The sequence below is a fragment of the Hyaena hyaena genome, unplaced genomic scaffold (assembly GCF_003009895.1).
Source record: "Hyaena hyaena isolate Hyena2069 unplaced genomic scaffold, ASM300989v1 scaffold_378, whole genome shotgun sequence".
Lineage (NCBI taxonomy): Eukaryota > Metazoa > Chordata > Mammalia > Carnivora > Hyaenidae > Hyaena > Hyaena hyaena.
In genome coordinates this window covers 808,995-832,934 of record NW_024081009.1, presented here as the reverse complement: position 1 = coordinate 832,934, position 23,940 = coordinate 808,995, and the positions used below count along the sequence as shown (strand labels likewise).

General features: G+C 36.7%; 1 protein-coding gene across 6 annotated transcripts in view; it reads right to left on the bottom strand.

Annotated features, from left to right (window-relative positions):
• CDC27 (cell division cycle 27) overlaps positions 1 to 23,940 on the bottom strand; it is a 73,622-nt gene that overhangs the window by 21,843 nt on the left and 27,839 nt on the right. For 4 of the 6 annotated variants that reach the window (XM_039250644.1, XM_039250648.1, XM_039250646.1 and 1 more), the window contains 10 exons: positions 19,640 to 19,737; positions 18,725 to 18,879; positions 18,412 to 18,623; positions 17,299 to 17,413; positions 14,475 to 14,590; positions 6,877 to 6,976; positions 5,716 to 5,923; positions 5,337 to 5,509; positions 2,525 to 2,677; positions 346 to 554 (listed from right to left, as the gene is read on the bottom strand). In XM_039250644.1, the coding sequence (XP_039106575.1) occupies positions 346 to 554; positions 2,525 to 2,677; positions 5,337 to 5,509; positions 5,716 to 5,923; positions 6,877 to 6,976; positions 14,475 to 14,590; positions 17,299 to 17,413; positions 18,412 to 18,623; positions 18,725 to 18,879; positions 19,640 to 19,737 (1,539 nt within the window). The remainder of the gene's footprint in view (positions 1 to 345; positions 555 to 2,524; positions 2,678 to 5,336; positions 5,510 to 5,715; positions 5,924 to 6,876; positions 6,977 to 14,474; positions 14,591 to 17,298; positions 17,414 to 18,411; positions 18,624 to 18,724; positions 18,880 to 19,639; positions 19,738 to 23,940) is intronic. The other 2 variants (XM_039250645.1, XM_039250647.1) reach the window with 1 other exon arrangement.

Here is a 23,940-nt window from a genome sequence, read left to right as displayed (position 1 = left end):
CCCGTGTCCCCTCCCTCCCAATCAGTCTCTATCTAATCACGATGTCAGTGTTCTAAGAAAAAAGAAACAAATCAAGTAACAAAATCAATTATTTTCAAAAAGTTGGTAGGAGAAAAGGTTGAAACCGTGGAGTATAAGGATCTGGTATTCTATCATCATTAGTTAATTTAAGAGTTTCTTAAAGGTATACATTTTACATACAAAATATTTGGTTACTACTTAGCAACCAGTATGTACTATTCTTAAGTATTAAGTTCATGACAATAAAGAGATTTCTAACCAGAAAAATTATTGAGGATCAGTCCTATCAGGAGGATATTGTCTTTGCATTTCATTAGCACTTACCATGCATTATAGTGTCTCGGATTGACTCTGATAGCATTTCGAAAACAAGCTAATGCTTTGTCTAACTCTTCAGTTAACACAAATTCGTGCCCTAATAGAGTATAGGCATAAGCATAATTTGGATCCACCTGGATAGCTCTCTGGAAGAATTTAATTGCAATATCATGTTCCCGTTGCAAACTGAAACAGTTCCCCGCAGCACACCAGGCCTTTAAAAAATGGAAACAAAACACAAATGTATAGTTAAAATTCTGCTTCTATTTGTCTAACCAAATTTATGACTAAAATCAAGACTTTTAAATAGATACGGTGGACCTTCATTGTTTAAGAATTTCATGGAGTGCCTGGGTGGCTTAGTCGGTTAAGTGTCCGACTTTCGCTTAGGTCATGATCTCGCGGTTCGTGGGTTCAAGCTCCGCATCGGGCTCTGTGCTGACTGCCAGCTCAAAGCCTGGAGCCTATTTCAGAGTCTGTATCTCCCTCTCTCTCTGACCCTCCCCTGCTCACGCTGTCTCTCTCTCTTTCTCTCCTAGAAATAAATAAAATTATTAAAAAAAAAAAAATTTCATGTTACTGAATTTGTCTACTTGGTAAAATTTACAGTATTTGTTAAACCATAATCAACACTTGGGAGTAGGTTAGCAGTTGCTGTGGACCCAACATATGAGTGGTCCAACAGGCACGGTCTCAGATGAGGTCAAAACAGGCAACTCTAGGCCTCCCTGTTTCACCACTCTTGCAGATATGAGTGAGTGTAGGGGCAGTGCAGTGCAAGAAATTGGCACTGGGGCCCGGTGGACAGAGATGGACTCCCAACTCTGGCACCTGCTTGTTAGGGTGGCTTCAGGCAAATCATCTTAACACTTCTGAACCTCATTTTCTCTTTTTTATAAAATAAAGAAAATAGAAATCTACCAGGATGGGTTGTTTTTACGATTTAAGAATATAATCTGGGGCACCTGGGTGGCTCAGTCAGTTAAGCATCGCCTCTTGGTTTCAGCTCAGGTCATGATCTCACGTGAGATCAAGCCCTGAGTCTAGCTCTGCGCTGACAGCCAGCTTGGGATTCTCCTTTTCTCTCCCTCTCTCTTAAATAAACTTAAAAAAAAATACACACACACACACACAACTCCGCGTGAGGTATGTGTCCTGGAAGCAATGGCTCAGTCTTTGCTAACTCAGTGTTCACAGAAACTACTGAACATAATTATCAAGAATAATGAGAACTGAATGGTTTTTTTTTTTGGTAAGGTTTTATTTATTTATTTATTTATTTATTTTTTTTTTGAGGTTTTATTTATTTTTGAGAGAGAGACAGAGTGTAAGCAGGGGAGTTGCAGAGAGAGAGGGAGATGCAGAATCTGAGGCAGGCTCCAGGCTCTGAGCTGTCAGCACAGAGCTCAATGCGGGGATTGAACTCATGAACTGTGAGGTCATGACCAGAGCTGAAGTTAGTCGCTTAACCCACTGAGCCACATAGGCCCCCTGAATGTTTTTAATTCTAAGCTTAAATATGTTACAAAAGTACCACTAATTATTCTTGATATGCAACAAAATAGAATTGTTACAGGACTGGAGGATGTAAATGAGTTGTGCCTGTGTCTTTTTATTTACTTTTTTTAATGCTTTTTATTTATTTCTGAGAGAGAGAGAGAGAGAGAGGCAGCGTGAACAGGGAAGGGTCAGAGAGAGAGGGGGACACAGAATCTGAAGCAGGCTCCAGGCTCTGAGCTAGCTGTCAAAACAGAGCTCGACATGGGGCTCAAACCCACGAACTGTGAGATCATGGCCTGAGCCGAAGTCAGACGCTTAACCGACTGAGCCACCCAGGCGCCCCGTGCCTGTGTCTTAAAATGACAATAAAAAACACTATTTTATTTTAATTTAAATTAGCACTTTTTCCAATCTACATGATTTCTGCTTAATGAACACTAATTTTGCTGACAACAGCAATTGTAATATAGCCAAATCTTTATTAGTCTTGAATAAAATCAGTGCTTGTGAATCTGCACCACATATTCTAGGACTTTCTCTTCTCTTAAGCCGTCTCTGCCTATAGAGAAGTGTGTAAAAATAAGTGCGGATGATGCTAAATGGTGTCTGAAATATGTGATTCATCCCCACATGTTAAAAGTGATCAAAAGACAACAACATAAACCCAGGGTTTCAGTTAACGTACCTCTGGTGAATTTTTATCCATGTCTGTTAAGTCTTTTGAAAGAACTGAAAGAGCAACATCTTTCTGAAGATGCCAAAGTGTTGTAGAGTAGATCTCCATGCCTTCAACTCTGTAATTCTCAATCCTTCGAACCTCTGAGAATATTCTTTCAGCCTCAAAGAAAAAAAAAAACCAGTTAAGGGGAAAACAAGTTGATACAATTTACATATATACAGGGAAAATACTGGGTACTGTTTTCATAAGACCTAAATGCTGCCTTGTTTTACAGCATTAATGCGAATGAGTGATACACAAGGCCAAATTGAACAGCTTTGACGGTAGGTCAAACCAGACATACACAAGTCATGGTAAAAAGGGAAGAAGATGAACTGTGAAAAGAAATCTATGGTTCCACCAAAAAGAGGAGAAAACTATACAAAATTAAGATTTACAAAGGCCAAGCCAATTGTTTTATTCACAAAACATACATTTCCAAATTTGAATAATGGCTTTACAGAATAACTCAGGAAAGGTCAGAGAATAATGACTTCTGTAACACAAAACTACTTTTGCACTGACTTCTATTAAGAGGCTGAGTTGAAAACTTTAGGGGAAGGGGCACCTGTGTGGCTCAGTTGGTTAAGCGTCTGACTACAGCTCAAGTCATGATCTTGTGGTTTGTGCTGACAGCTCGGAGCCTGGAGCCTGCTTCAGATTCTGTGTCTCCCTCTCTCTCTGACCCTCCCCCGCTCATGCTCTGTCTTTCTCGCTCTCTCAAAAATAAATTAAAATGTTAAAAAAATTTTTTTAAATGAATAAAAAATATTAGGACTGTTCGTAATGAAATGAAGATGGCAGAAAAAAGAAAACAGCATTTATAAAACTAGGAACTCCAAGAAATGGCCATACAAGATCTATGATTAGCTTAATGATTTGTAACTTCCCTGATATCTCTTAAAAGTTATATAGGTAAGTTTTTCAAATTGGCATTTGTTATAAGAAGATAGACTTAACCACAAGTCAAATACAGGTTCTACAAATATTCTGGTTTAAAACTTTTCAGGATCTATTGCTTCTTCTGAAAAGTGACCATGGCATAGGCCAAAAAAAAAAAAAAAAGGGGAAAAAATCCTTATGAAATTAAGTTGAAACAAAGTCTTCTGTTAAGTATCTGTGTCACTGCCATATAGTTAGAGGGAAACAATAAAAATTATGCATTTTAAAGTACCTGTAAAATAATAAATCAGAAATAATTTTGAAAGGACCATGGAACTTCTAGCAATGAACACGGCTATCTGTCGACAACACCATTTCTTTCTTTACCATACAAAAATACACGAGGTGGTATCTTCTGTATTTATGCTCTCCCTGGAAGAAAAAACACTTCACCCTCAGGTCTTTGCATGGTTCATGAAGGGAGCAGTGACCTTCCTCTGAGAATGCTTTTAGAAAATAGCACCATACATTACTGCCCTGCAATCTTACCATGCTTCATTTTTTTCTAACTTCCTATGACCTAGTGCTACCTGTCCATATAGATTGCTTGGCTTACAATCTGTCTCTTTTACTAGAATGCATGCTCTATAAAGGTAAGCAATTATTTATCTAGCTGTATTAGAGTCTAGAAGAGCCTAGGACATAACATGCATGGAATAAACAGAAATGAAAGTAAAGAGAGCAAAGGTAACTTTATTATAAACTTTAAATAATTTGTACTAGGGAAATTTTATTAATATATAGGTTTATTAAAGTTTTTATTTTTTATTTTTTTAAGTTTAGGGGTGAGGAGAAAAAATGCTTGGAAGATGAACTGGGAAGGAAATTTAAATTGGAAATTAGAATTTTCTTTGGCTTTATAATCTCCTTTTCTGGTATAAACAGATAACTTAAGTAATGAATGTAATTAAAAGCGTAAAAGTCTTGTGAAGGATACTGTCCTCGATTATATAAAATTTTCTTCATAGCTCTTTTCAAGTTTTATTAAACATATTATATGCCAAAATTTCATCCCAGTAGGAACTCTGCATATAGTAGAAAAAAGTCTGATTATAAACATCTATTACATGGTGATATATATTTTCAGATCCAGCTGAGTAGTGTACAAATATCCACATAAGAATATATGGATGACTTGGAGTCTCTACAAGTCTATTTTTGTTTTTTGTTTTTTTTAAAAATATTTTTATTTATTTATTTATTTATTTCTAGGAGAGAGAGAGACAGCGTGAGCAGGGAAGGGTCAGAGAGAGAGGGAGACATAGACTCGGTAACAGGCTCCAGGCTCTGAGCTGGCAGTCAGCACAAAGCCCGACGCGGGGCTCGAACCCACAAACTGAGAGATCATGACCTAAGTGAAAGTTGGACACTTAACCGACTAAGCCACCCAGGCGCCCCTGTTTTGTTTTGTTTTGTTTTTGAGAGACTAGAGAGAGAGAGAGAGAGAGAGAGAGAGAGAGAGAGAGAATGAGCAGGGGAGGGGCAGAGAGATGGGACAGAACCTAAGGCAGGCTCCAGGTTCTGAGCTGTCAGACATGGGGCTCGAACTCACAGGCAGTGAGATCATGACTTGAGCCGAAGTCAGACACTTAACTGACTGAACCACCCAGGAGCCCCTCTACAAATCAATTTCAAGCAATCCCCTCGGAAGTTAAATTATTCACCCCTTAAACACAAGAAAAAAAATTGTCTATTTATAAATGACAAATGCTCAGAAAATAAAGACATTACATAATAAATATTGACCTTTTAGATCTAGCTGTCTCAAACATAGGCATCTTTTTTTTTTTTTTTTTTCAAACATAGGCATCTTAATTAAATTTAAATTATCTCTTACCTGCATGTACTCTGAAAGTTCAAAATAGGCCCTTCCAATTTGGCACAGTACCCAACCAGTATTGTAGTGGTGAGAAGGTAGGTGGCTCAAGATATATATAGCTTCTCTGCAGTTGTACGAGCACAGAGCTAAATAACCTTTCCCCATTTCACGAAGAAGGCTCATCAAACCTTCTAGGAGAAAACAATATAGTAAACAAAGAAGAAAAACACAGTAAAACAGTTTGGTTTTCTAGAAAGGCTAATTACAAAATAATTTATTAAAAATTCCAACATCTATCTGGAAAAAACAGAAGGTACTTTAATGAACATAAAGAAATTTACTTAAAGTAAGTGAATGAAATAAAATACAAAGGAGACATTAAGCATTTACAACAGACCTGCTGCTGCTTTCTGTAGATTAAATGCCTGGATCTGAGGAGTGATTGTAGAGATTTTCCCTTCTGAAATGATGGAAGAGTCCAATTTTGTAATTTCAAGGCTATCATTTAAGTTAGGTTGAGTTATTCCTCCTTTATTAGTTTTACTTTTAGTTTTTCTGTTTGGGATTTTAGGTGGAAACTTCATTTTTAACTTTTTGCTATTCTCCTGTAAAAAAAAAAAAAGGAAAATCCCATACTTGTTAAACTCCTGTAGTTTAGATTTCCCAATCCTTTTTCAAGTATTCGACACAAAAAAGTATACAGTCTTCACTTGTCTATATTTTCTTCAGAAAAGATTTATAAATCAAAACTTTTCATTTAATTTTAAATGTGGCAATTCTGAAAATAAATTGTATTAACGAATTAGTATGTAAGGTAAATCAGAATTAAGTGTTTGTTGCTTTTTTCTGAAAGTCTAGCAGTTTCATTTATTATTTAAAAATAAGAAAATAAATGAATGCAATACTACCTAATTGTCTCAGAGTATTACAGCTAGTAAGTCATAGAATTGTTGATTTGTTCATGTCAGAGTTAATGGACCAAAGAAAACTTACCAAGGGCATAATGAGGCCCTCCAATTGTACAAAGAAAACACAGAACATGTGTTATAATAGTGGACATAACCATAGCACACCATCAAATCCAGAAGACCAGAACTGGTTTAATACTATCAACTAAACTACAGATCTTATTTGGATCTCATCAGTTTTTACATGTTGTTTTTTTTTTTTTTTTGGTGTGATAAGTCTATGAAATTTTATCACATGTATAATGTGTGTAATCAACCAGGACAGCAAGGATACAGGACTGTCTGCCTATTATACAAAGAAATTCCTTTGGCTTATACCTGAGTAGTCACACTGCCCAAGTCCTAACCCCTAAAAACCACTGAGCTGTTTCCCATCACAATAATTTTGTCTTTTGAACAATGGTTTTATAATATTTATTGAAGGACCAAGAAAATTTACAAGTGTTATAGACAGCTTTTCAAATCAAAAAAACATTAAAATAATTTAAATAGTCTCTGAATGTATTCATTAGAGATGGAGTCATGAATGAATGGAAATTTAAGAGAGGGACGTATTAAGGAAACGTGACATACAGGAATCTTTACACTACCTTCGTTGTAGAGCTGTCACTAGTAAAGAGTCGCGAACTTCTTCGAGGCAGTGCGTTTGGGGGAGATGTGATAGTGGGGCTCAATACCTGAGGTGTTGTACTAAAAAAAAAAAATGATAAAAATCAGACATTTAAAAAAAACCCCAGCTATGACCATTAACTACTGTTTTGATTCAGATGCATTATCAAATATTCATCCATGTTTGCACTCTAGTTTGATCAGTCTGTTTATCAGGAAAACTCAGGATTTACAAATTATGTTACCATAAAATGAGAAAGATTATAGGACTAGTCCTCACTCTATCTGAAACTGCTAATTTGAACTTAAAACAATCCACATAAAAATTCTGGGTCAATAAATGATAAACACATCTATAAACTAATTCTCTCTAGCCCTCATTTACAACTATACCAAGTTAGAGAAAAGGACACTTGGACATGGACAGTCTAAATGTGGGCTATCTGCCAATAAATAAATACCATTAGAACAACTGACACTTGAGAAATTATTTCCCTATAAATTCACACAACCACAGTAAGGTTTATTCTGTTAGGACAAAAGAAATCTAGTAATTGATTGGGTACTCTTTTTTTTTTTTTTTAAACTTTAAAGGCAAACCCTAAGATACAAGGATTCTGTTCTTCAAAAGTAAGCAAACTTAGGGACGCCTGGGTGGTTCAGTTGTTGAGCATCCAACTACTGATTTTGGCTCAGGCTGTGATCTCAGAGTTGTGGGATTAAGCCCTGATCTGGGTTCCACGCTGGTTGGGCTCATGCTAGGTGTGGAGCCTGCTTCAGATCCTCTCTTTCTCTCTCTCTCTCTCTCTCTCTCTCCCTCTGCCCCCCCTCACTTTCGCTCATGCTCACTCTCTCTCAAAAAGAAAAAAAGAAAAAAAAGGTAATAAGCAAACTTAAAAAACCTAAAGTTATCTGACAGTGGTAAGTTTATGGGCTCAAAGATTTACAGTTTATGAGAAATCCCACTAAGTTACCTGGATTTGAGTCAAAGAGGCTTCTGAGAATAAAAGAGATACTGCTCAGTGAGTAAAGAAAGCCCAGGTAGTCCTTAGCCTTTTCAAAAATAGAATCTCAATGTAGGGATTTCAGCAAGTGAGGTGATTTAGGTTGATGAATTAATTTTATTTTATAATAATTTTTAAAAAAATTAGTATTATTTTTTTGGAGCAGTTTAACGTTATAGCAGGGGCGCTTGGGTAGCTCAGTCAGTTAAGCATCAGACGCTTGTCATTGGCTCAGGTCATGATCTTATGGTTTGAGTTCAAGCCCTGTGTCAGGCTTGTGCTGTCAGTGTGGAGCCTGCTTGGAATTCTGTCTCTCCCTCTCTCTGACTCTCCCCTGCTCACACGCTCTCTCTCTCAAAATAAATAAAACTAAAAAAAAAAAAAAAAAAAAAAAAAAAATTCACAGCACAATTGAGGGGAAGGTAGAGAGATCTGCCATATTCTCCCAAGTCCCACTCATTATAAACACCCCCCACCAGACTGCTACACTCGTAAAAAGTGATGAGCCTACACTGACATACTGTAAAGTCCATAGTTTATGACAGAACAGAACTCTTGGTTTTGTTCATTCTGTAGGTATGCACAGAGGTATAATATGACATGTACCCATTATGGTACATACAAAACATTTTCACTGCCCTGACCTCTGGGCTCTGCCTCTTCATCCCCCCCCCTCCAACTCCTGGCAACTGCTGACCTTTCTATTGTCTCCACAGTTCTGTCTTTTTCAGAAACCAGTCCATTTTTAAAAGTACAATATTCTTTATTTGAACAACTATGTGTCATTTACATTACAAATGTGAATTATATGTTGTCAATAGCGTTACCTAATTATAGAAGAGTTTGTCTGAGAAGTGGGAGGGAATAATTTGATCTCCATGGAGCAGTTTATAGGGAGGACAATTCTGAGAAAAATGCTGAGACTTCTTAAATGCCACGGAAAGTTGTATAACATAACTTTTGTGGGGGTAGAAGTAAAAATAATAGTAAGAAGATTCTGGGGCTAGGAGTTTGAAGAAGATAAATTCTTCCTATATTATGACTTTCAATAGGGATCTGTTACTTCCAAAGGCCAATTTGACAAAAGAAAAAAATGTTCAAAGTCTGACAGGCTTCAGAAAAATACAGCAGATACTATGTCTAACGTTTTGAAACATTAGTCACCACATATGAAATATACATATCTCTTTATAATTTGCCTCTGTTTAACTAGGAGTTTGAGAAGGAAAAGAACGTGCTCTAGAATCAAGACTGTTGAGGTCTGAAATCAAGTTCTATCACTTACTACCTATGTCATTATGTACCAGTTATATTAAACACTTTTTTAAAAAGCTTTTGTGAATAGTATCATTTTATGGCTCTGTAATAAAATCTGAAATATCCTACTAGTTATAAGAAGATGCCTTGGAAAGATTATAAAAATGATTTTTAGAGGTTAAAATATGTAGAGAAAATGATGACATACACACTTTTTGGGGCAATTTAGTTAAGAGAACTATGCTATTCTAATCATTGCTAAAAAAACAACTTTCTAAAAAAAGAACAGACTTCCACTGCCAGTTGTAATGCAGCCCTCTGGACCAGATTTACTCTCCCATCTTAAACAGCTAGAACACTTAACAAAACATTCGAAACGATGTTTTTCAGACATTGGACAGCAACACCTGAGGAGTATTCTGAGGACACAGCGCAGGGAAAGGGAACACTATCAGAACTCAGGGTCTCCCTGTGTGGAGACTTTTGGGCAGTGAAGACAGCTAGAATATGCAGGGCAGAATACTAGGAAGGGGAGAGCTACAAAGAGGGAGAGCTTCAAAGTTCTGCAGGAACCTAGAATTTTCAGCTGAAAACAGTCGTGCAACTGTGTGTTATAATAAGGTATGTTCTAAAAAAGAAATAATTTGGTCTTTGTCCTGCATTCTTGAGAAGAAGCTTCTAAATTCTTATAATTTCCCAAGTGATAGGAGTGTCTGTTATATACGGTGGGCCTCTGAGTTTATGCTAATGAGATGACTGGGCTACCCTTGCTGGAAAGACCAACCACGAATTAGAGGGCTGAAGCTTTGAGCTAGGTGTTAACAGCCTGACCTCCGCTAGGAAGGGGAGCGTGGCTGGGGATTAAGTTAAATCACATGGCCAACGATACAATCTATCATGCCTATAGGATGAAACCCCAATAAAAACTAACAACTCAGTGGAATTTCCAGGTTGGTGAACACACTAATGTGCTGGTGGGGTGACATATCTTGATTCCACAGGGAAAGGACTGGAAGCTCTGTTCAGGACCCTCCCAGACCTTGGTCTTATTTGTCTGGCCCTGATTGGTATCCTTTATGATCAAACTATAAGCATAGAACTTTCCTAAATTTTGTGAATTGTTCTAGCAAATTATTAAACCTGAGGGAGTAATTAGAACCCTCAAATTTGTAGCTAATTGGTTAGAGGTGAAGGTGGCCCAGGAAACCCATGAATTTGCAGTGGGCAAGTCAATAAAATTTGATTAAGTCTTGTTGGGACTATGATCTTAGCCTGCATAGTCTATACTAAGTCTTGGTGATTAGCATCAGAACTTACTATAGTATTACAGTGAGGAAAACTATCCAAATCCAAAGAAAGAACTACCAGAAAGGAGCTGGCAGAACATTTCTTGGAGCTCAACTGGGTTTGGATTGGAGTAGCTCATATTTTCAACGGCCAGAATTAAGAAACCTCTCTCTCAACAGGTCACTAAGTAGATCCTCAAAGGATACTGCTTCAATAGTGGGACAAAATTAGTCCAGACTACAGGCCACTCTTGTTCTATTTAACAAAACTTAAAAATCACGACCTGAAAGGAACAAACTGTTAACAAGTAATTTAACTGCATCCCAGAACAAAACAAATACTTAAAAAAAAGAAAATAAAATAGTCTAGCACTCAACAGAATAAATTTTCCAATAAAAAAAATGCTAGGCATACTAAGATGCAGGAAAATATAACCTATATTGAACAGAAAAAAAATCAATAAAAAACAGATCCAGAAATAACAGTAAAATTAGACAAAAATTACTAAAAAAGCTATTATAGATATATTCCATATGCTCAAAAAAGTAGAAGAAAGAATGAGGATGTTAAAGGAGGGAAGCAAACCAAACTTCTGGAGATGAAAAATAGAATATCTGAGATTAAAAATATCTATACATACTGGATAGGACTAACAGCAGGTTAGATGTTGAAGAAGAAAAAAGTGGTTAACTTGAAGACATAGCTATAACCACTGTCGAAAATAAAACAGAAGAAAACGACTAGAAACAAAAATGAACACAACACTGAGCTATGGGGGACAACTTAACAATCTAATATACATACATCTGGTGTCCCATAAGGAGAGAGGGGATATGACCAGAAAAAATATTAGAAGAAATAATGGTCAAAAATTAGCTAAATTTGATAAAAACTATGAACTCACAGATCCAAGAAGCTCAATAAATCTGAAGGCCAAGAAAGAAGAAAACTACACTAGAGCACATCACAACCAAATGACCTTAATCAGTGATAAAAAGAAAATCATAAAAACGGAAAAAAGAGATAGATTACATATAGGGGAACAAAAGTGAGAATGAGATCAGACTTCTGGTCAGAAACAACACATGCTAGTGGAGATTCCTCAGGAAACTAACAATAGAACTCCCCTATGACCCAGCAATAGCACTGCTAGGAATTTACCCAAGGGATACAGGAGTGCTGATGCATAGGAGCACAGGTACCCCAATGTTCATAGCAGCACTCTCCACAATAGCTAAAACATGGAAAGAGCCTAAGTGTCCATCAACAGATGAATGGATCAAGAAGATGTGGTTTATCTATACCATGGAATACTACATGGCAATGAGAAACAATGAAATCTGGCCATGTGTAGCAACATGGATGGACCTTGAGGGTATTATGCTGAGCGAAATAAGTCAGGCAGAGAAGGACAAATATCATATGTTTGCACGTATAGGAGGATTAGGAGGAACTTGACGGAGGAACAAGGGGGAGAAGAAGGGAGTAAATGGTGGGGGAAAGGGAGAGAGGCAAACCATGAGAGACTCTTGAATGCTGACAAAAACTGAGGACTGATGGAGGTGGGGGGGAGGGGGGGATGGGCATGGAGGAGGACACTTGTGGGGATGAGCACTGAGTGTTATGTGGAAACTAATTTGACAATAAACTATTTGTAAAAAAAAAAAAAAAAGAAACAACACATGCTAGAAGAAAGTAGAATATTTAAAAAACAAAAAACTGAACAAGAATTCTATATCCAGTGAAAATTTATTTCAAAAACAACAAATGTGAAATAAAATTTTTTTCTAGACATACAAAAGCTGAAGAAATTCATTACCGGCAGACTTAGACTACAAGAAATTTTAGTCTTTCAAAATTAAGGAAAAGGATACCAATTTGAAATTTGGACCTATAGAAAGAACACCAGAAATAGCAAATATGTGGGCAAATATAAAATAGATTTTTTTCTTATTTAAAAAATCTCTGTAGAAGGTAACTATTTACGGGCAAAACTACAACAATGCACTGTGGGGTTTATACATATATAGAAGCAAAATATATGACAGTAATAGCATAAAGATGTGGAGAGAAACATGAAAACATACTGTTATAAGGTTTTATACTATATATGATGTGGTACAAAATTACTTGAAAATACTTTAAGTTAAAATGTATGCTCTAAACACTAAAACAGCAAAGACAAAATAAACATTGCCTGTTTTAATAAGGCAATGTTATGGGCTGAACTGGTTTCCCAAAGAATATGTTGAAGCCCTAACTCTCATACCCATGAATGTGACTTATTTAGATGCAGGGTCTTTATAGATGTAATCAAGATGAGGTCATTAGAGTGAGCTCTAATTCAGTATGACTGATGCCCTTATAAGAAAGGGAAATTTGGGGGTGCCTGGGTGGCTCAGTCGCTTGAACGTCGACTGACTCAGGTCATGATCATCACAGTTGGTGGGTTCGAGTCCCATGTCATGCTCTGTGCTGACAGCCAGCTCAGAGCCTGGAGCCTGTTTTAGATTCTGTGTCCCCCTCTCTCTCTGACCCTTTCCTGCTCATGCGGTCTCTCTCTCTCAGAAGTAAATAAAACATTAAAAAAAAAAAAAAAAAAGAGGGAAATTTGGATATAGAGACACACAGGGAAGATGGCCATGTGAAGACAGAGGCAGATACTGGGTTATGCTCCCACAAACTAAAGAATGCCTGAGGCTACCAGAAGCTGGAAGAGACAAGGAAAGATCCTCCCTTAGAGGTTTTGGAGGAAGTATGACCCTATCAGCACCTGACTTTGGTCTATAGCTTCCACAACTGTGAATGAATGCATTTCTGTTGTTTTAAGTGACCCAGTTTGCAATACCTTGTAACGGAAGCTGTAGGAAACTAATACAGGCAATAAAGGAGATAAAATGGAATCAATAATACAAAAAAAAGCCCCATACAAAATTATTAATAGTTGCTTATTAAAGTTAGTGTATTTGTTTAGCTTTAAGTGAAATGTATTATTCAGTAAATTACGCCTACATATTCTTTAGGATTAGCATTTACTCAGCCTCTATCAAGTTGTTCTGCAGGAGTCCTCAGGCTCCTTCTCATAACTGAGCCCCAGGCAATCACTGTCCTCTGTCGGGAAGCTCGCACTCATGAAAAGGCCTACCATCCTGGCATTTCAGAAATATGGAGGCCTTTTATATGTCAAGGTATATGCACATGTGTGTCTGTTTTAAGTATTATAGTACATGTTCACTATTTTAGAAGAAGACAGAGCTGTATTCTCCTTTTAAAACACTAGCTATAATTTATTTTTGAGTGCTTGAACAGGAAAAGAAATCCTACTTAACACATTTCTGTGTGGAAGTGGATTCATTATTTAAAGATTTACCAGAAGATGATGTGCATACAAAAGTGGAAGAGGAGAATGAAACCTATCTGTACTTGACCAATGAAGATCATGTATTAAGAAAATTATTTTGAAAAAAAAAAAAAAAAAGAAAATTATTTTGGAGGAGTGTTCAGAATATCAACTAGGGGCACCTTGGTGGCTCCATAGGTTGAGCATTTGGACTTCTCTGGGGTCTTGATCTCGCAGTTCGTGAGTTCGAGCCCCACCATGGGCTCATTGCTGACTGAGCAGAGCCTGCCTCAGATCCTCTGTCTCTGTCTCTGCCCCTCCCCTGCGCTCTCTCAAAAATAAAAAAATAAATCTTAAAAAAAAAAAAGAAACTCAACTAAAAATTATACTAGTCTTTTCAGTAAGCTTGAAACTTCTTTTTCTTTCTTTTTTTTTTTTTAAAGATCTTATTTTTAAGCAATCTCTATATCCAACAATGGGGCTTGAACTTAGAACCCCAAGATCAAGAATCTAATGCTCAACTGACTAAGCCACCCAAGAGCCCATAGAAATTTCTAATTTGACATATTCAAAATTTGTAATAGTCATTCTAGAATCCTAGGGAAGGTCAAAACCTGCCTAAAAGGAATAAAGTCATGTTTTATAGCAAGAAAAGCCAAATGATATCAAATAATGACACCACAATAAATACCTTGTTTGTGGGCCAGAACTTTGTGTTTGTGCAACAAGAATTGGAGTTACCTCTCGACTATTTCCGCTCTGTGAGAAGACAGACTTTGTTCCAGTTTGGCCGATTCTGGCAACAGACTGTAAAACACAAAAAGTCTAAGGTTTGTGAATTATAGATTGCATTGAAAATGATAAAAGACACCATGATGCTCCCATCTACATTTTCCCATTGCAGGATTTCATAATATATACTGTCATCTGAAAACACAAATTAATGTCAATTAATATATTAGGATTGATATCAAACTATTTCCTCACTCATTTAATATCACTATTTTTATCTTTACACTATCCTTTCATTTTTCACTTTAGTTTTTAAGGAAAGGTTCAAACTCTTGAAAAATTCCTAAAAAGCCAGTTATTACATGTTTTCTGGCTGGAGCTAAGTGTTACAAGAATTTTAAGACAGCTACTCTTCTTAAGATTTATGATCTAACATAAAAAAATATTAATACAGTGAAGATTTTATAATCCTTCTTTGACACTTTAGTAAAAACATTCTATAGTAGTCCAGAAGAATAAGTTTAAAAAAAAATCATCTGATTATTTCCCACATTCTAAGTATATTGCTCTTAGAATTAACATTTCTTTCTGTGTGTTCAATTCTTCATTAATTGGTCTTTGTTCCCTTGGAGGAGGAAAAAAACTTGCTTGCCTCTTCTGTCTCTAACTTATCACCTTTCTTCTATTCATTTTCATCACTTGGCTTCTTTATAAAATGCTCTGTGACTCTGGCATTCAGTGGATATTTTAATTTCTTTTACAGCCAGATAATTTTCTTCCAAATTTACCATTATGTTGATAGGCATTATACATAATTCTCAAACTGCACATTATAATTAATAACTAATAACTTTCTCACCAGATAGGAAAGCTTTATTTTGGCCTTTGCTGTATTCAACATCACTGATCACGCCCCCCTTTTCTGAAACTGTATAACTTCTGAAATCGTATGGTATCTTGATTATCTGTCCCGTCACTTTATTTGCTGCCTCTTCTTATTTATGTTCTTATTTATATGCCTCTTAATTATGTTCTGTGTTTTTTCGCTACTCCCTTTTCCTAGGAGAGCCTGGCTATTTTAATAGCTTTAACAATTATTTCTATCACCAAGCCACATTCTTTCCTCTATGACTCACTATCCACTAAATATTTTCATCTAATCTACCGCCACATCAAAACAAAACTACAATCCTTCCTCCTCTTCCTTCCCCAAGTTGGGAATTCTACATTCACCCAAGGGACAAAACTTCAAAGTCAATTCTGGGCCTTTCTTATTTAACAAAGATGTACTTGGTACTGCAAGTACAAATATTGGTACAATATTCAGTTTGATATTTTTAGTTGATACTACATGCAGCCCTACAAGTACAGCTTTCCTAGGAATGTCCTGAGTAGGGTAAAAAAAAGGGCAAAGGCAGAAGAGGATGAGACAGCAAGTGGCCTTATCATTTGGGCACTGAAATCGCCTACCCATCACTAACTTGTTCTTGATTGCTATGGCTCACCTGGTTTTGGCCTACTTCACCTGACATGCTAATTACCATCCTACTCTGCCTTCTTGTAATTGTAATAAACTAATTTCCATAATTACATTTCACTCCTATAACAATCCAATGGCAGGTAGTTGTCAACTCTTAAGAATGAGCTTTAAAGTAATCCAACACATTAAGTACTTTGCAGCCCCTTTTTACTATTCTTGGAGTATCTATTATTACTAACTAAGGAGCTATTATAGAAAAAAAAACTTTGCAGGAGCGCCTGGGTGGCTCAGTCGGTTAAGCGCCCGACTTTGGCTCAGGTCGTGATCTCACAGCTCATGGGTTCGAACCCCATGTCGGGCTCTGTGCTGACAGCTAGCTCAGAGCCTGGAGCCTGCTTCAGATTCTGTATCTCCCTCTCTCTCTCACTCTCCCCTGCTCACACTGTCTCTGTCTCTCAGAAATAAATAAAACATTAAAAAAAAAAAAAAACTTTGCAGACTCTAAGGAATTTTTGGAGTAAAAAAACAAGAATATACATGTTTCTAGGAGGGTAAAGGGGCTGTATCAGTCACAAACTAGTATGTCTTATTTAGCTCCATTTCTTAAACATCTATTAAGCTTATGGAAGTAGGGATTTTAAATATATAACCTAATTTAATTCTCCCAGAAGGTAACCCTGTACCCACAGATGTTTGAAATAAAGGACACTCTGACCTCTACTGCCATAGATCTATTAGAGAACATTATTTAAAAAGTCTCAAAACTTGTAGTATTTACTCTGAGGTAAGGATACTGGCAAATATTTTTCATTTTACTATGCCTTCACTATAAATTTACTATACATCTATGGGAATCTACCATAAAAACTTTATTTTCAAAAATAGCTGGCAAATCAATTTTTTTTCATGTTAATAATAGTACAGTTAGATGACAAATACAGTGGTGGGGACAAGTTAAACAATGGCAAGTACAGTTTCTGTTATTTATATTCAGAAAATAGAAACCATTTTAATTTGGTTTAAAGAAGGGGAATCAAAAGTACAAATCTGAGTGTTTATTTAGCTACGCGTGAAAATAAACTATACTTGTGAGTTACGATCTTACATGGTCAAAGAGCTTTGTGGCTCCTGCTAGAATCAGCAGCCTATGACAGTGATGACCTTCTTTCACATTTAGATCAACAACTCTAAGGCAACAGTAAATTTATAAAGTCGGATTCTCTCTGAGATTGCCTTTAACAGATTGGAATTTTAAACAAATTTCTTTCATCAATATAAAAACTGTACTTCACATGGAAAATACCTTTTTTGAAGGGGCTCCAGTAGATGGCACGTCAATTACAGAAGATGTATTAGTGTAGTTTTGTAAATAGGATCCATCTCCAGGACTTGGGGTTTCTAATGGCAAAATCCCAAAACTGAGAAGAGGTTGAAATCAAGGTGTCAAAAAGTCATCAAGGCATATATAAAGCAGCAGTATACTTAAATTAGAAGGTCTAAAAGGAAGAGAATGGCAAATCAGTCTTGGGGGCAGTGAGGATCTGAGGGGCAGATTTAAAATAAGCTGTGAATGTAGACTATTCCACCCACCGTAACTAAAATTAAAAAGAAAAAAAAATCAAACAAGGAACTAAATTGAGCAGCAACTACTGATCTCGGGAGATTTATTGGAAATAAAGGAGAATGGCTTTGCAAAAGCGAAGATCCAAATGATCAAAGTATTTCAAATTCCTGGAACTCCCTGGAGTTAGACAATGCTGTCACAGAGAGCATGTCTCTATAGACAGGAAACCCACAGCCGGACTTGGTGAGCTGTGTAACGTCATGGTCATGGGCGTGCTACTTTAGTTAGCTCTCTGGTCCCGGGACCCAACTCCTAACGTCAGTCCTAGCACAGAGTTTTTTATTTTGATACTTTTGGATATGTAGCCTCTGGGTTGGGTTCCTATATTTACACACACATATACACATATACTTCTAATAATTTTTGACGAAATATTTCCTATTGATACATGTCAATTCTTCTGTGGTCTGGAAAACAGAACTTTAACAGTAACCACTGCTACCACTGTGATTAGATCATAAGCATTCCAACATTTCAAAAGAAGGTTCACTGCTATTCACTGACACACAGCCAAAAAGACAGTATCTTTTAACGCATACACGAGCTGCAGAAGGCATATTTAAGAGTTTTAAATTCTCCAATGTTTAACATTAAATTTTTATCACAGCTATTATATTTCTTTTACTTCATTTTCTGAAAACAGAGCAGGTCCATTATTAACTTACTAAATGCATTTCTTTCCATAATGATTTAGAAGTTGCTGTTCATATTAACTTATATTACCAATAATATAAATTATTACATATCATTTAATATTATAGCACATTTTAAAGTAGTTTTTGTTGGTCTTACCTTGGGGTTAATGGGCTAAGAGCAGCTGGTCCTCCTAATAAGCTTCGACCAGTTTTTGGTTTATTTTGAACCTGTTTAGATAATATGGAAGTTCCTGTTCCAAGAGGGACAGTATCTGGTGAAATTACAGCTGAATCAATATAAGACACTGAGGAATCTGTATTCAAGGAGTACTTTGAATTGGAAGATTCTAAATTCAGTCTGTTTAATTCCTGAAACAGAAAATTTCTACCATGTCATTTATGATCCATTACTTAGTTCATTCTTTTTTGTTTTTCATAATATTTGAACACTAGGATACAATTTTACTTACAATTGTGTCCTGGGGTGTTTCCGTAAGAACGGTCTCGGGTTGTCTATGAGATAAACTATGATTAGAGACTAGTGTTGTGCAGGAACTGGGCAGACAGTTGCTAAAGTTCTGTAAAGATGTTAATTTAAATGTTTGGTCAGGATCTGGCTTTTCACCTGTGAGAGGAAAAAAAAATGTATGCGTCTGAGGAAATGAAGATTAGTATCTTTTTTCAAGTATGCAATATATCAGTGGAAATAACGCCTGACCCAAAATTTTTAAAGTTCTCCTGTTTTGGCTAATCAAATTTACTTCCCAAAGCCCACCTATCATTATTATAAAAATTTACCCCTGAGATAAAGCTGTAGATTTAGAAAATAAACTGAACTACAATAACACTGATTTTAAATATTATAAACATAGGAAAATGCAGATTTCTGTGCCTTTTTTTTTTTTTTAAAGCAGAAAGTAACTAGATTTCATTTTCCTCACGGTAAGGAGTGATAGTAGAGAGCTGAAACCCAATAGATATTACAGTAAAATTGGAAACATTTCCATGTATACATCCACGGTGTTTTCAAATGATCCTCCTACATCCTAGAGCTCATATACTAAGACATTCTTTCCGCATATTGTCTAGGTCTTCGTTACATAACAGTTTCTGCTCCAGGCATTCTATTCGTTTCCTTCCTTATCCAGAAAGCTATTTTGCCTAGTGTTATACTCACAATACAACTCATTCTAGAGGACACAAGGCCACATCAGTCCTTAAACAAGATTCTATTACCTTATTTCTTGTTCTCAATTTAACGGCCTTTAGCTTTGAAAAATGTTTTTCTTGTGAATAATTTGTGTCACTCTCCAAAAATTAAGGCGATGGGACAGAAGAGAAGAGGAAGTGGAGGAACTCTCCCCTGGCCACCTCTACAAACCTACCTATTTCACATAATGATTCAAAGGGGGACCAGAGGAAAGGATTTAAACTAAGGCTCTTTTGGTAACATTCTGATCCTTTGGCAAGCCGATCTGTCTTGCTGTAAAGACAAACAAAGAGATTAGACAAGCCACACAACCCAAAACATCATATAGAAATTTCTGGTACAAAAAACTAGGTAACTCCTATATATGTACTTGTACATACAACATATAGAAGTTCTGAGAGAACTCTTCTTGACACTTCCCTAAATTACCAATTTCCCCTTCTTACCATCCTTTAATCTATTATTTAGGGTAGTTTGAATCAAAAGTCTGGTGAAAGCAAGCAGAACGTGAATGAACGGAATGCTGGCAAAATCAATTATCATTGCCTTCTTGAGTATTAGGATTGCTTTTAATTTCCTGTCAGAATCTAGAATTACTGAAGGAGATATGGATAATACCCAAATATTTCAGTCTTGTGCTTAACTTTTAATGTTACATACCAATGGTAATTTCAAAAGTGACTTAAATGCTTTAAATATAGTATATTTAATGATCAGACTTTCTAATGAAGTGGAGGTGGTAGCTCTTTAAAAAAAAATTTTTTTTAAGATTTTATTTTTAAGTAATCTCTGTACCCAATGGAGGGCTTGAACTCACAATCTTGAGGAGATCAAGAGTTGCATGCTCTGCCAACTGAGCCAGCCAGGTGCCCCGAAGTGGTAGCTCTTAATGAAAAAAAAAGTCCCAAAGAAACTGGGGTGAAAAAATCCTTAGATGGCTCTAGGAAGAAACAGGTTATTCTAAGAACCAGGCTTATTACCAGTTGTGTCCTAAACAGAAGTTCCACGAGCTATCTAGACAAAAAGACCAATAAGCCGTCTATCAAAACAGCGGAGTTAAAAAAGATATCCTAACAAACTGCAGCTACAATACCACAACAGATATGTATCAAGATTACTGGGTGCAGTTTTGGTCATAAGACAGGCAAATGATGGCTGAAATGAAAAGCCAGTTTTTGGAGCAGAGTTTTCCTCCCACTGGATATTTAACCTTTAATAATAATAATGAATAAAAATGATAATGAATAAAATATCCTTATTTTTTTTTTAATATACTGTTTTAACTTTATGAAAGAGGGAGAGCATGAGTGGGGAAGGCGCAGAGAGAGAAAAAAAGATAATCCTAAGCAGGTTCCATACTGAACGTACAGAGCCCAACAGGGGTCTGAACTCATGAACCATGAGATCATGACCTGAGCCTAAATTAAGAGTTGGATACTCATCTGGGTCACCTATATGCACTCTCCATCCTTATGCTTTAAAATTTTTTAAAATGTTTACTTATTATTGAGAGAGACAGAGAGAGAGAGAGAGAGACAACAGGCTCCAAACTAGCAGCATAGGAGCACAGGCTGGACTCAGGGCTTGAACACACAAACCGTGAGCTCCATGACCTGAAGTTGGTTGTTCAACTGACAGCTATCTAGGTGCCTCCCTCATTCTTTTTTTAAAGAAGGGGAAAAAACCCTTCTTCATGGTTAGGGATTGATTCAACTCTACCTTCAAAAAACAATTTTTTTAAAAACCTTTATCTATTTGAGAGAGAGTGCCCACGCATGCACATGTGTGTATAAGCGGGGGAGGAGCAGAGAAAGAGGGAGAGAGAATCCCAAGCGAACTCTACACTGTCAGCACAGAGCTGGAAGCAGGGCTCAATCCCACAAACTGTGAGATCCTGACCTGAGCCAAAATCAGGAGTCTGATGCTTAACTGACTGAGCCACCGAGGCACCCCTGTTCCTTTAAAACTTTTATTAATCTTTAAAAAAATTTTTTTTGTTAAATGTTTATTTTGAGAGAGAGTGCATGCGATGGGAGGGGCAGAAAGTGAGAGAGAGAGAGGCAGAGAGAGAAAAGGAGAGGGAGAGAGAGAATCTCAAGCAAGCTCTGCAGGGGGCTCAATCTCATCAACTGTGAGATCATGACCTGAGCTGAAATCAAGTCAGACACTCAACCAACTGAGGCAACTCGGTGCTCCTAAAATAATTAGTAATACATATATAATATTTTAGTGATTGTAATACTTAATTTTGTTCTACTCAACTTTATTCTGAAATAACTTTAGACTCACAAGTTGAAAAATAATAGAGTTGCTATGTACCCTACATCTAGCTTCCCTCGATGACAACATCTGACATAACCATAGCACAATCATCAAAACTGGAAAATGGACAATAGCATAATACTGTAAACTAAACCACAGACTTTATTTGATTTCAGCAGTTTTTTCAAGCACTTACTTGTTTATATATGGTTTTGTGAAACTTCATCGCAGGTATAGATTTGTGTAACCACCACAATCAAGATATAGATAGAACTGTTTCAACAGCCTAGAGAAACTCCACAGCTGCCTCTGCACAGCCACATTCTTGCCTCAACTCTCCCCTCTGACAACCACTGATCTGTCCCTATCATAATAATTTTGTCGTATCTATGTTTTACGAGAAACTCTGTTGCTCTGCTTCCTCACCCTTGGTACTATATATATATATATATATATATATATTTTTTTTTTTTTTTTTTTTAATTTCTTATTTTAGATAGAGAGTGCAAGTGGAGAGGGCCGGGGTTGGGGAGGGGGGGAGAGAGAAAATTTCAAGCAGGCTGCATGCTCAGCACAGAGCCTGACGTGGGCCTCCATTCCATGACCCTGGGATCATGACCTGAGCTGAAATCAAGAGTCAGATGCTCAATGGACTGGACTGAGGTACCCAGACGCTTCTGTCTATTCTTATATTAGCTATTTTAACAAGTGTGTAGTGGTTTCTAATGGTGTTTTTTGTTTGCCTTTCCTTAATAGCTAAGGATTTGGTATATCTTTTCATGTGCTTACTTACCATCCATATATACTTTTTGGTGAAGTATCTATTCAAATATTTCACCCAGATACTAATTAATTCCCTAATTTCGAATTTTCTTATTATTGAGAATTCAAGAAACAAAAAACTGTTTCTACCAAGTCTTTCCTACCTAGCATCTTACTACTCCTTCTTAACCAGGTAGAACTGATTTTTCCCTCCATTGGATAAAATACTGCCTTTTTTTTTTTTTTTTTTTTAAAGAGAGAACAGGAGTGCGGGTGTAGACAGAGAATCTTAAGCAGGCTCCATGCCCACAGGGCTCCATCTCAGGACCCTGAGATCATGACCCAAGCCAAAATCAAGTGTCTGATGCTCAACTGGCTGAGCCACCCAGGTGCCCCCTGCTCAAATTTTATCACACTCAAATTTTACCACAGCATTTTCATTGTGATGATGAAAACTCACAAACTTTTGTTTACTGCTTCTCTCCTATTCTATTACAAACCTTTGAGGGCAAGGACTGTGAGTTATTTATTTTTACATCCCCAGGACCAAGTACTATGTCTAGCCATAAATGGAGGATGGACCTCAAAGTTTCTCAAATAAATGATCAGAAGAATCATAGTTGCATGAGCTAAATTCATTATTCCTTGTCCTTTTACTAAGATAAATGAAGATATGGCTGTTGTATCTTTATTTACTCCTGTTCTCAAAAGAGTGGTGTCATCTGAAAATGAGCCCCAAAATTCAGCCAAATAATTTATTCTGTTAAAAAAAAAAACAAAACCATTTTCAAGGTTTTAAAAAACCTACTATTCAAACTAGCCTCAATTTATCTTAAAACAAGTGCTTTCCTAATTCTTCAGACAAGCAATCCTCAGCCACTTCTCCTACAGTATGTAACAGGTGACATTTATACATGTGATGCACTCCCATGCGCGGCTAAACAATTCCTGATACCTAATTGTATCTCCACCCTCTACTCCCCAACTCAAGGAGTATTTCAGAATAAAAACCAGTGAGAACAATATTATAGTGATAACTCTGAATTCACTCTCACTTGCTTTCAAAACACTAAATGTAGAGAAATGTAGAAATGGCACTACATTTAAAATGATTTGCAGGCAGGGCTCCTGGGTGGCTCCGTTGGTTGAGCATCCGACTTTGGCTCAGGTCATGATCTCATGGTCTGTGGGTTCGAGCCCTTTGTCAGGCTCTGTACTGACAGCTCAGAGCCTGGAGACTGCTTCTGATTCTGTGTCTTCCTCTCTGTCCCTCCCTTGCTTGTACGCTGTCTCTCTCTACTTCTCAAAAATAAATAAACATTTAAAAAATTAAAAAATAAATGAAATGATTTGCAGGTGCCTGGGTGGCTCAGTCAGTTAAGCATCGGACTCTCGGGTTCAGCTCAGTTCATGACCTCACGGTTTCATGAGTTCAAGCCCTGCATTGGGCTC